General features: G+C 47.2%; 1 protein-coding gene across 4 annotated transcripts; it reads right to left on the reverse strand.

Moving 5' to 3' along the window:
- Nucleotides 1-660: 660 nt before the first annotated feature.
- LOC128342634 (zinc finger and SCAN domain-containing protein 31-like) lies at nt 661-11,416 on the reverse strand. Of its 4 annotated transcripts, none has more exons than XM_053290216.1 (4): nt 10,990-11,416; nt 7,432-8,374; nt 6,078-6,204; nt 661-3,414 (listed from the first exon to the last, which is right to left on the reverse strand). In XM_053290216.1, the coding sequence occupies exons 2-4, from the start codon at nt 8,242-8,244 to the stop codon at nt 2,435-2,437; spliced, it is 1,920 nt and encodes a 639-aa protein (XP_053146191.1). In that variant the 5' UTR covers nt 8,245-8,374; nt 10,990-11,416; the 3' UTR covers nt 661-2,434. The 4 variants fall into 4 exon arrangements, with proteins under 4 accessions (XP_053146191.1, XP_053146192.1, XP_053146189.1 ...); XM_053290217.1 differs by having other exon boundaries at nt 661-3,411; nt 10,683-11,416; XM_053290214.1 differs by having other exon boundaries at nt 10,683-11,416.
- Nucleotides 11,417-12,682: the final 1,266 nt, after the last annotated feature.

Here is a 12,682-nt window from a genome sequence, read left to right on the forward strand (position 1 = left end):
CCTCAGGGGATGAAGCCGCTCTGGGAAGAGCAGGAGGTTCCAAGTTTTCTCCCTGGCAGCATCTCCAAGATAGGGCTGAGAGAGATTCCTGCCTGCAACTTTGGAGAAGCTGCTGCCAGTCTGTGAAGACAATACTGAGCTAGATAGACCAATGGTCCGACTCAGTATATGGCAGCTTCCTATGTTCCTACGTTACTTTCCTGCTGCGCCATTAGGTGGCCTCACAGGTACATAGGAAGTTGCCAAATACCAAGTCAAATTATTAGTCAGCTCAGTATTCACTACTCTGACTGGCAGCAACTTTCCAGGGTATCAAGGAGGGGTCTTCGCCAGCCCTACCTTCAGATGCCAGGGATTGAACCTGAGACCTTTTGCATGCAAGCCAGATGCTCTACTATTGAGCTATCGTCCTTCTCCATCTCCATAGCTGGGCAGGGATTTGAATCTGGGTCTCCCAAGTCCTAATCTGTCACTGCAACCCAGAGGTTCTCAAACTTGGGTCCTGAAATGTTGTTGGACTACAACTCCCATCACCCCCTCATTGTAGCTGGGAATGCTGGAAGTTGTAGTGTAACAGCATCTGGGGACCCAAGATTGAAAAATCCTGCAGCTTACTTGTAAACAGTGAATTCAAACAAACAAATTGCCACATTTGTTAGTTGTTCCAGTTTTGTTTTATTTCTCTATGAAAATTTCATTTTTCAGGGTCAGAAATATGTATAAATATATATATTTTAAAAGTTAAGAAGCCCATTTTTAAACTGTCCCTAATGAACAATAACAGTAATGAAGTACAGAAAAATGAGTTCTATATTAAGAGAACACATCTTACACAGAGAGCTTCTATGGAAAGGTTTACAGTCTATGACCTATACAAAATCTATGCAATTCATATCTAGATATGATTCAGAGTAAATTCAATAAACATAAAAAGTATCTGATTCTTTTACAAAGATCAGATTATCCCTGAGTTAAATGACTCTCCCAAGAGCACATGTTTTGCCTGTATATTATATTAAGAACATGTAGATACTGTACCACTTTTCAACAAAAAAAAGTTCTCAAAGCCGTTTACATAGAAAAAAAAGTAAAAAGATAGTTCCCTGTCCCCAAAGGGCTTACAATCTAAAAAGAACCACAAAGGACACATAGCAACAGTTACAAGAGAGACACTATGCTGGGTTGAATACAGACTAGGCTGTTCTTATGAGACTCGGAAGTCCAGGAGATCCACCTGGTAACAAAAGACAACTTTCTAGGAAGAAATCTCAACTGTTCCAGGAGACTCCTGAATATATTGCATCCCTGTATCCCATCCTGCTCTTCATGCCCCCAATCTGTACTCAATGGTGGACCAGATTTGGCCAGAAACAGCAACACTTCTGGGATTTCTGCCAGCTGTAAAACAGAGAGCTGGTCTTGTGGTAGCAAGCATGACTTGTCCCCTTAGCTAAGCAGGGTCCATCCTGGTTGCATATGAATGGGAGACTAGATGTGTGAGCACTGTAAGATATTTCCCTCAGGGGATGGAGCTGCTCTGGGAAAAGCAGAAGGCAGCATCTCCAAGATAGGGCTGAGAAAGATTCCTGCCTGCAACCTTGGAGAAGCCGCTGCCAATCTGTGAAGACAATACTGAGCTAGATAGACCAATGGTCTGACTCAGTATATGGCAGCTTCCTATGTTCCTATGGACTGCACAGGTGGGAGGGTCAGTGATTCCACAGCTGGGCTAACATTGCTGCCCACATATCAGCAAATGAGTGCATTCCAGGGTCCATGGGTCCTCCCTACCTGCTTCAAGGGGCCTGGTGGATGATGAGACAACCAGGCACATCATTTAGGGAGGGAAGGTAGATCTCTAACAGCTACCACTCCAACACACCACATGATTATTCCACAACTCACTGGCTTCTGCATGCTGAGCGAATATTAGTATATGCAATGAAATGGGCATAAGTGTGACATACGCATGCCAAAAGCACTGAGCCCTTTTCCTTTTTGGAAGAAGGCAAAAGGGGGGCATGCCCATTTGACTTGGAGAGAAAACATCACAATAGTTACGATATGCATAAAATAATGACTCCGGCAAATGCACCGTAGTGCATTTAAATCCTGATTATAGCCGAGAGCATAACTTTGAAAATTACTTTGAATCTTGTTTCTCCACTCCCCGCTGCAATCGGAAATGGCACCCGAGGGAAGCCATAAGCACTCGGAAGTTGCTTTGCAAAGTAAAATGAACACTTTTGAGATTCTATTAATTCTGGATCTATCACTGTATTCTACATTTTCTCAGCATTTCCATAAAACTGTGAGATACACACAGCCCTGCTTTTACTTTGAACATTTCTATAATGTATCCCTCCTCTCTGAACTTCTGGACAATTAGCAAGGAGTACATTGAGAATAAAGTTTTCCCATAGGGAGAATGTGACTATGGTTCATCTCCTGTGTGGATTCTGTGATCTCCAGTCAGGCTCATGCCCTGACTGATACTTTCTTCACAGTCTGTGTATTTGTCTGGTTTCCCATCTGTGTGAATGTTCTGATGTCTTTTAAAGTTTAGTTTATCATGAAAGCTTTCCCTACGGTCTAAACATGCATGCAGTACCTTTCCCGTGTGTATCCTCCGATGTCTAATAAGGGTTGAGCTCTGACTGAAGCTTTCTCCGCAGTCTAGACATTTGTAGGGTTTCTCCCCCGTGTGGATTCTCTGATGCCTGATACGGCTCGATTTATCCCGAAAGCTGACGCCACAGTCTGAACATTTATATGGCTTCTCTCCTGTGTGGATTCTCTGATGCCTTATATGGCTTGACTTATCACGAAAGCTTTCGCCGCAGTCTGAACACCGATACGGCTTTTCTCCTGTGTGGATTCGCTGGTGTGAAATAAGAATTGTACGCTGATTGAAGCTTTCTCCACAGTCTAAGCACTGATATGGCTTCTCTCCTGTGTGGATTCGCTGATGCCTAATAAGGGTTGAATTAACACTGAAGGATTTCCCGCATGTAAAACATTTATATGGTTTTTCCCCAGTGTGGATTCTCTGATGGACAATAAGACTCGCTCTCCGGGTGAATTTTTCCCCACAGTGTGAGCATTTGTGTGGATTCTCTCCTGTGTGGGTTATCTGATGTCTATTCAGGCTCGATTTGCAAGTGAAGCTTTTTCCACATACACTGCATGTATCTCTTCTCTTTCCTTCATGTAACCTCTGCTTAGCTCTAAATTCATGGGGGTCTCCTCCAGGACACGCAGTGGATTTCTCCCTCCACTTCTCCGTTTTGTTCCTCTGTTGCCTCTTTGGTCCACCCTGTTTCTCAACATTTTCTTCTATATCTTGAAGTTTGACTCTTTCCAGTGACAGCCCACCTGGTTCTCCATCATTCACTGCCTCGCAGTCAGCATCTGCTAAGTTAAAGAGAAACCCCTAATTAGAGCAGGGGGGCGGAGACCACAAACCACATACCAAAATGAATCCAGATTCACTGCTGTGGAGGATGATGACAGGAGCAAAAAATAAGATAAAATTAAAGGTTATTATAATGGGACAGTGTTCCCTCTAACAGGGATTCCCAGCTTTATGTATCCAGTGTAGTCAGGGGAACCAAGTGTTGATCAGGTGCAATCAAATGTCGATCACTGCTGCCAAACTTTCTTAGAACTGTTAATATATGTAGAATGTTTTCTCTTTAGTACTTGTTTAAATAAATATTATGATACTGTACTTCCTTCTTCTTCCCGATGTTTCAATAATCTTTTTTTTAAAAGGATTCCCAGATGTTGTTGACTACAGCTCCCAGAATCCCCAGCTGCAATGGCTTTTGCTTGGGGATTCTGGGAGTTGTAGTCAACAACATCTGGGAATCCCTGTTAGAGGGAACACTGAACGGGGGTGGGCTGACTTATATCTAGCATGCTCTGTCTTTGAATTTGCAGGCTGACATCCTGACAAGCAAAGTCACTTTCAACCAAGAGAGCCAGTGTAGTGTAGTGGTTAGAGGGTTTCACTAGGACCAAGGAGACCTGAGTGCAAATACCCATTCAACCATGAAACTCACTGGCTGACTCTGGCCCAGTCATGTATCTCTCAGGTCTAAGCTACCTCACAGGGTTGTTGTGAGGAGAAACAAAACCATGTACACCACTCTAGGCTCCCTGGAGGATAAGCGGGATATACATGTTTAAAAAGAGGGGGGAGAAGGGGAGAGGGGGAAGAAAAAATACGAACAATTACTGTATTTACCTGAATCCAAGACTAGGTGGGGTTTTCCCCCAAAAAATTCTTTGATGTTGGAAATTGGAGGGTCGTTTAAATTCAGAGTTAAATTCAGAGTTACCACTTTTGGGTAAATACATGTATAACCTATATATAACCTCTAATTTTAAGTGGCTAATTTAATTAATCTAATTTAGACTCGAATTTAGAGTCGTCTTCTATTTGGGTAAATATGGATATATGATTCCAAGGTCAATCCCTAACCCAATTCTAAACCTGTGCAGTTAGGAACATAGGAAGCTGCCTTCTACCGAGTCAGACCATTGGTCCATCTAGCTCAGCATTGACTACCCAGACTGGCAGTGGCTTCTCCAAGATTACAAGCGGGAGTCTCTCTCAGCCCTATTTTGGAGATGCTGCCAGGAGATGCTGCCACTTGAGACCTTCCGCCTGCAAGCTTGCAGATGCTCTTCCCAGAGCAGCCCCATCCCCAACGGGGAATATCTTACAGTGCTCAAACACTGTAGCCTCCTATTCAAATGCAAACAGGGCAGACCTTTCTTAGCAAGGGGGACCATTCATGCTTGTTACCACAACACAGCCCCCCCTCCCCGCGTCTGACATCAGACGCAGGGGGTGCTGGTTTAGCTCCTGAGTGGGGCCACACGGCCCTGTTCGAGAGTTAAATGGCTGGCACTGCATTCGCAGCAAGGCCAGAAGCGGCTCTCCCTGCCTTTAAGACAGGGAAGAGCCACTCCTGGCCACGCTGTGATCGCAGTGCCGGCATTCCCACGGCTCCGTTCGGGAGCCGGACCACACCCCCTGCGTCTGATGTCAGATGCGGGGGTGTGGCTAACCCCTGGGTCTGACATCAGACGTAGGGGGCAGGGCGAGCGGGGCTGCTGCCATGGCCAGACACAGGCCGCCCCTGGTCTGCCTCTGCTAGTGGTAGGGGCTCAGAATCTGAGAGCTGAGTTAGATCTTCCTGTGCTGGGTGGGGTTACACTCCCCCGGAAGGAGTAGGTGTGCAGCTTGGGAGTACTCCTGGACCCAGGCCTCACCCTGGTATCTCAGGTGAATGCCATGGCCGGGAGAGCTTTCTATCAGCTTCAGCTGATTCGACAGCTGTGCCTATTCCTTGAAGAGGATGACCTCAAAACAGTGCTGCACCAGCTGGTAACCTCCAGGCTTGACTACTGCAATGCGCTCTACGTGGGGCTGCCTTTATACATAGTTTGGAAACTTCAGTTAGTTCAAAATGCGGGCAACTCGGAGAGACCATATTATGCCTGTCTTGAAACAGTTAACCTGGCTGCCAATATGTTTCTGGGTGAAATACAAAGTGCTGGTTATTACCTTTAAAGCCCTGAATGGTTTATGTCTGAGTTATCTTAGAGTGCCTTCTTCTGCACGATCCCCACGGCACGTTAAGGTCATCTGAGGAGGTCTGTCTCCAGTTATCACCAGTTCGTCTGGTGGCAACTCAGAGGCGGGCCTTCTCAGTAGCTGCTCCTGGGCTGTGGAATGCACTCCCAGAAGAAATCCGTAATTTGAGTTCATTATTGTCTTTCAGGAGAGCCCTTAAAACCAATCTGTTTGGCCTGGCCTTCCAGGGTTTTTAAATTGTTGTAAACAGTTTTAAATTGTTTTAAATGTTTGCCCTGGTTTTCCAGGGTTTTTAACTGTTTGGATGTTTAATTGGTTTTATTCTGTTTTTATAGTTTTGATTTGAATTGTTAACTGGTTTTAATTGTTTTTATTCTGTTGTGAACCACCCTCAGCCATTTTTGGAAGAGAAGAGCGGTATATAAATCTAAATAAATAAATAAGAACACAGGCCAACTGAATCCCTTACCCAGCAGACTAGAATCTCCATCGCTCTCCTGCTTGATCTCTCTGCACTGGTGCTTCTCCCTGGCATCCGATGGCGGCTGGTCTGCTTCAGAGAGTCCTGCAGCAACCTCCTCCAATGTTTCCAATAGCTGGAACAGCAAAATTAAGCCACAAATAAGACAGAGGAAGAGATTAAGAACATAATAACATAATAACAGCCCTGCTGGATCAGGCCCAAGGACCATCTAGTCCAGCATCCTGTTTCACACAGTGGCCCACCAGATGCCACTGGAAGCCCACAGGCAAGAGGTATGTGCATGACCTCTCTCCTGCTGTTGCTCCCCTGCAACTGGTATTGAGAAGCATCATGCCTCTGTAGCTGGAGATGGCCCACAGCCACCAGACCAGTAGCCATTGATAGACCTGTCCTCCATGAATCTGTCTAAACCCCTTTTAAAGCCATCCAAGCTGATGGCCATCACCACATCCCATGGCAAGGAATTCCATAGATTAATTGTGCGCTGTGTATTCATGGAGTTCTGTCTAGTTCAGTAATGTCTACACCATAAGTTTTCAACCAGGGCTACTTTGGAGCCTCATTGAGTTCTGAAACTTCAGCCCTCCTGCAGGTGTTGGCCTACAACTCCCATAATCCCTGGCTATTGGCCACTGTGGCTGGAGATTATGGGAGTTTTAGTCCAAAAAAGAGCTGGGGCCCCATGTTGAGCAGGCCTGATCTAGACAGACCAACATTCTGACTCAGTATCTCAGGAGCATCCGTAACTCCGTGCTGGAGCACCTGCTTTGCATGCAGAAGGTCCCAGGTTCATTCCTTGGTAGCATCTCTGGGTAGGGCTGGGAAAGACCCGATCTGAAATCCTGCAGAGTCACTGCCATACAGACCTAAACGGACCAAGGGTCTGATTCGGCAGAAGGCATATGTTCCTCTATACCAGGCCTGCTCAACCTAGGCCCCCCAGCTGGTTTTGGACTACAACTCCCATAATCCCCAGCCACAGTGGCCAATAGCCAGGGATTATGGGAACTGTAGGCCAACATCGGCAGGAGGCCCAATGTTGAGCAGGCCTGCTCTATACTATGAAAAACCCCACACCTCTGCTACTATCTCAGAGGCATTTGCAGCACAGAAGGGAATGCTTCATCTAAGACGGCCCTTCCTGAGAGGTACACACTGCACAAGCGAAAAAACAAATCAGGCTCTTCGAAACTATGACTTTAGTCACATACAGATTGATTTATGGCAGCCAGCCAGCCCATCAGATTTCAATCAAGCCGTTAATTTCACATGTCACCTGATTCAACTGAAGATGTGTTTTTAACTGGTGATAGCCCTTACAATCAGTAGATACCCTCACCTGTTGCTCTGGCCTCCCAGGCTCCTGTTGCCTCAGCAAGAAATCCTCCACAAGAGCCACCGCCTGGGAGCAGGTCTCCGGCCCGCCTTCCCTCACCCAGTTCTGGATCTCCAAGGGCAGGATGGCCAGGAACTGCTCCAGGATCACCAGCTCCAGCATCTGCTCTTTGGTGTGCCTCTCCGGCTTCAGCCACCGATGGCAAAGGTACCAGAGGCGGCTGCAGATCTCACGGGGCCCCTTGGCCTCCTGGTACCGGAACTGCCGGAAGCGCTGTCTTTGCGCCTCTGTGCCGACCGCCCCCTCGCCGTGGTTCTCTCCCTTAGCTTCCCCACAAGTCCTGGGCTCCAGGGAAGTAGAAGCTTCGAGGGCTGCATTCCTCAAGCTTGGCAGAAGTCCAGCCATCACTTGTCTTTTTGACCATTCACAGAGCTCAGCGGCCATTTCAGATTTGGGCTCATCCCCTCGTGAGGCTTCCGACAACTTTGGGTTGACCCAATCAGAGTGAGGTGACTGAACGGCCTTCAAGAACTCCTGCCACTGGGCTTCCCAGATGGCCTCTCCTGGTTCCTGTTTCACACAGTCTGATGTTGCCCAACTCTGAAATTCCCCAAGGGTCCCAACCCTGGACAATGTAGCCCCAACCCAAGAGCTCCAACCACGGACAATATGGAGGCCTTTTCCAGATCTTTCAATTCCCTCATCACCTGGTATGGGGCCTGGAGGTTCTTGTTCCTCCATTTTAATAACTGGAAACACACCCTTATTCACCACACCTTCAAACTGGAGGCCTTCAGCTGCCTCGTCAGCAGCCATCCCCTCTGAGTGTATAATGAAAGAGCCTCTCCTGTTCTGTTGATTGGGCAGAGTTAGGTGAAATATCAGGCAAAGCAGAGATTATTCAGAAGCAGGGGGCATAACTCCTTGATCGAGAAAGTGCTTCTCCCTGAAGAAAAGAGACACAAAAGAGAAACACTGTACAATGCAGGTCAACAACTGGAGGCCCAGAAACTCAAACCAACCCCAAAACGCTTCCTGTCCAGCCACTAGCACAACCCCTCTCCTGACCCCAAGGCAGAGATGTAGATTTTCTAGAAAATTCTGAATGTGTTCCTAAATCCTAGCCAGAGGAGACCAACTCTGAAAATGGGACCATTCTATTTTTTATTTTTTATTTATTTGTATTTGGGAGGGGTCACAGCTCGGCAGGTAGAGTGTATGCTTTGCAGGCCGAAGGTCCCAGCTTGGGGAGTAGGGAAGCACCTCCCTCTATCTGAGATCTTTAATGGCATATGAATATACCTTATATTTATTTAACATGCTTATATATCGCCCCAAACCTGTGTCTCTGGGCGGTGTACAACAAAAACAATACAAATTAAACAAAATTAAAAATGATTAAAACATTAACATCATCATTTAAAACCCAACATTAAAAACTATAAAAACTATAAATCTAATCAAAAGCCTGGGTGAACAAATGTGTCTTCAGGGCCTTTTAAAAAGTTGCCAGAGATGGCGAGGGCTGGGTTCACATATAACATGGAACCTGCGGTTCCCCCAGCCTGAGATATGGAGAGAACCTGAATTTGGCGCTGCAGACGATCACATATCTTTTTAATTTTTTATTATTATTATTATTATTATTATTATTATTATCTTGCAGTTATATCCCGCTCTTCCTCCAAGGAGCCCAGAGCGGTGCACTACATACCAGAGTTTCTCCTCACAACAACCCTGTGAAGAGTCACCCAGCTAGTATCATGGCAGAAAGGGGATTTGAACTCTGGTCTCTCTGGTGCTAGTCCAGCACTCTAACCATTACACCACGCTGGTTTGTTGGAAATAGCCAAGTTGAGCCAAAGGTGTGCCCCCTGTCCCACAGGCAAGGCCCTGGATGCTAGTCCAGCCTGCCTTGCAACTCCCCACAGCCATTGGTCCTGATGGCAAAAAGGGCACGCTTGCCTGGAAGGAACCAGAGGACCACGAAGAGCATGGGTTCAGACATAAAACGCACCTCAGTGGGAGCAGCACTTCGTTCCGCACACCAATTTAAAACCTTAGTTACAATGACTGGCAATAGCTCTCCAGAGATATAGACCAGGGCATTTCCTAGGGCCTTTCCCAGACAACTTACAGGGCATATCGGATATTTCAAATTTGCCCAAAAACCTGACACAAGAAGTGGAATTTTTTACCACGGACATAAATCAGGCTAAGCTCCAATGTGCAATGAAAAAAATCCAAATCGTGTATGGAGTGCTCCCCAATAGCTTGCAGGGACTTTGACATAAATTTGGACGATATGTGAATGCGCACCTGCCCTTCCAGAGTAAAACTGCCATCTGACAGGGCTCCAGCCCAAGATGATGCCTGACTGAACCTAAGACTTTTTGCATGCAACACCTGAACTGAGCTACAGCCCCCTAAAATATAAGTTGTGGTGTTGTGGTTAGAGTGCTGGACTAGGACCGGAGAGACCCGAGTTCAAATCCCCATTCAGCCATGATACTAGCTGGGTGACTCTGGGCCAGTCACTTCTCTCTCAGCCTAACCTACGCCACAGGGTTGTTGTGAGGAGAAACTTAACTATGGAGTACACTGCTCTGGGCTCCTTGGAGGAAGAGCGGAATATAAATGATCTATCTATCTCCAGGATCTAGCTATGTGTTGTTTAATAGCACAGGATACAGCTTATTTCATATGAATGCCTTATACTGAGTAAGATCCTTGATCCACTGGAGTCAATATTCGACATCCTGACTGGCAGCAATTTGCAAGATTTCAGAGAGGAGTCTTTTCCAGCCCTACCTGGAGATGTGAGGGATTGAACCTCCTGAAGCAGGAGTGTGGACTCCTCGATACCACTCAGCTAGAGCCCCTCCTGACAAAACAGCTGCCCCAGGCAATACTGACTTAGGTGGCCACTTCACATTTCCTTTTATGCTCAAAAGATATTCATAAGAGTAGATCCCTTATCAGTATTACTACTATTTATATACCACTTTTGAACAGAAGTTCTCAAAGCTGTTTGCACAGAAAAAAGTAAATAGAATAAAATGGTCCCGTCTTCAAAGGGCTCACAATCTAAAAAGAAACAGAAGGTAGGCACCAGCAACAGCCACTGGAGGGGTGCTGTGCTGGGGCTGGATAGGGCCAGTTGCTCCCCTTCTCTACTAAATACAAGAGAATCGCCACTTTAAAAGCTGCCTCTTTGCCCAGTTAGCGGGGTGTGTGCCTCTTGGGCCAGTTACCTTGCTGGATCAGAACCATCTAACTCAGCATCCTGCATCCAGATGGCCCATCAGGGAAGCCCGGAGGTGGGACGTGATGGAGCCAGGGAAGAGCAAACCACCACCCCCTTGTTTAGGACCAGCGACTGATTTCTATGCTTTCCTCCCGCCTTCCTTCCTTGCGCTGTTTGCTTTCTTTGCAGAATCACGGCCCAACATTCACCCCCGACCTCCCTTGAGCTTAGCTGCTTCCCCACGTGCTGCCTCCGCCAGCCCAACTTGTTCTGGTGAAGCAGCAACTCCAAACATCCAGGCTGGACGGACCCACCTTCCCTCTGCACTTCCCCCTCCTCCTCTTCCTCCATTCATTCCCACAGGCTTGTCCAGGAATCGCGACTCGCTTGGTTTAACTCTTTATAGACGGCCAAACCGCAGGCGCTCTTTCTCTCTCTCTCTCTCTGAACTGTCGCTGTGGCTACAAACAGGCAGTTAAGGTTGCCCCCTTTTTTTTAACCCTTCAGCAGCAGTATGATCTGCTGCAGTCACTCCTATTAACCAGGCATAGGGGCGCCTTTTCAAGCAGAGGCCCTCTTATGTTTAGCACAGGGAGTGCTGTTCAGTGCAGCATAGCAGCTTCTCTCCAAGTGGTTGCTGCTGCTGGTGTCTCCTTTGTGCTTTTCTTTTTCGACTGTGAGCCCCCCTAGGGGACAGGGGATGAGTTACTCCTGCTAACTGAGCAAGGAGGCACCTTTTCAAGGGGTGGCTCTCTTACGTTTAGCAGGGGGAGAGCAACTGTCCCTGTCCAGCCCAGTATGTATCCCTCCCAGTGTTGCTGGTGTCTCTCCTTTGTGCTTTTCTTATTGTGAGCCCTTTGAACCATCTTCAACCCCTCTTGTGACACACGTTGGGAATCAACCCTGCTAATGAAGCAAACACACTTTTTAAATGGGCAGCTCTCATATTTAGCAGGGGGAGAGCAACTGTCCCTGTTCAGCTCAGTGGCTGTTGATTATTTCCATTATTTACCTTTATATCCCACTCTTCTTCCAAGGGGACCAGAACGACGTACATGATTATGTTTATCCTCACAACAACCCTGTGAGGTAGGCTAGGCTGAGAGAGACATGACTGGCCCAGGGTCATCCAGTGAGTTTCATGGCTGAACAGGGATTTGAACTGATAGAAAGCCCCTCTGGCCATCACCTCAACCTGGGACACCAGGGAGAGGTTTGGATCCAGAAGCAACCCCAGACTGTCTACCTGTTCCTTCTGGGTAGGACATATCATTTTCCCTCTGAGCATGTGCAGAATGTCATCTTAAACATATGTGAAATAACTTTAAAAGCCCTGCTGCTTTTGCAGGAGAGAGGCACCTTTCAAAGTGGTACAGGGGGAGAGGAACTGTTTCAGTTCAACCACATACAGCATCCCTCCCAATGGCTCACATCCAAGGCTACTATATTTCAAGAGGACTTTAGAGGAGGGCAACAAAGACAGTGAGAAGTCTGGAAAGCAAGTCTTATGAGGAACAGTTGAAGAAGCTGGGTAGGTTTCGTCTGGAGAAGAGACGACTACCAGGAGATCGTTGCTCTTCAGTTATCTGAAGGACTGTCATACAGGACAAGAACTGGATTGTCCTCTGTTGCTCCTGATGGTAAGACTAGAACCAATAGGTTCAGTGGCGTAGCCAGTGGATCAGTGGCCCACGTTCCACCCTATGCATACAATGTGCTCATGAGTGTCATCCACGTGCATGATGTCACACTCAAAGGGGGTGTGCCCCGATCACCGGAAGGCCCACCCCAACCCTCCGGGTCACATTCCCAGCCAGCGTTTGCTGGCTGAGTGCATTTATTTCCCTCTCTCTCCCTCGCTGGAGGGAGAGGAATGGAAATAAATGCAGCCAGCAAGCAAAGGAGCGTGGAGCGCTCACACATGCTCTCTGAAGCCTGGGCCATGCCCCTTTTGCTCATGACATCATTGCACATGTGAGTGTGGCCTGGGCTCCAGAGAGCCCATGC

The sequence above is a fragment of the Hemicordylus capensis genome, chromosome 2 (assembly GCF_027244095.1).
Source record: "Hemicordylus capensis ecotype Gifberg chromosome 2, rHemCap1.1.pri, whole genome shotgun sequence".
NCBI classification, from domain to species: domain Eukaryota; kingdom Metazoa; phylum Chordata; class Lepidosauria; order Squamata; family Cordylidae; genus Hemicordylus; species Hemicordylus capensis.

Coding starts and splice junctions, on each gene's coding strand:
- LOC128342634 (XM_053290216.1), bottom strand. CDS start 8,244: ATGGCTGCTGACGAGGCAGCTGAAGGCCTCCAGTTTGAAGGTGTGGTG. Junction 6,205..7,431: donor CTGGGAGGCCAGAGCAACAG/GTGAGGGTATCT, acceptor TTGCTGTTCCAG/CTATTGGAAACATTGGAGGA. Junction 3,415..6,077: donor TGGAGATTCTAGTCTGCTGG/GTAAGGGATTCA, acceptor TCTTTAACTTAG/CAGATGCTGACTGCGAGGCA.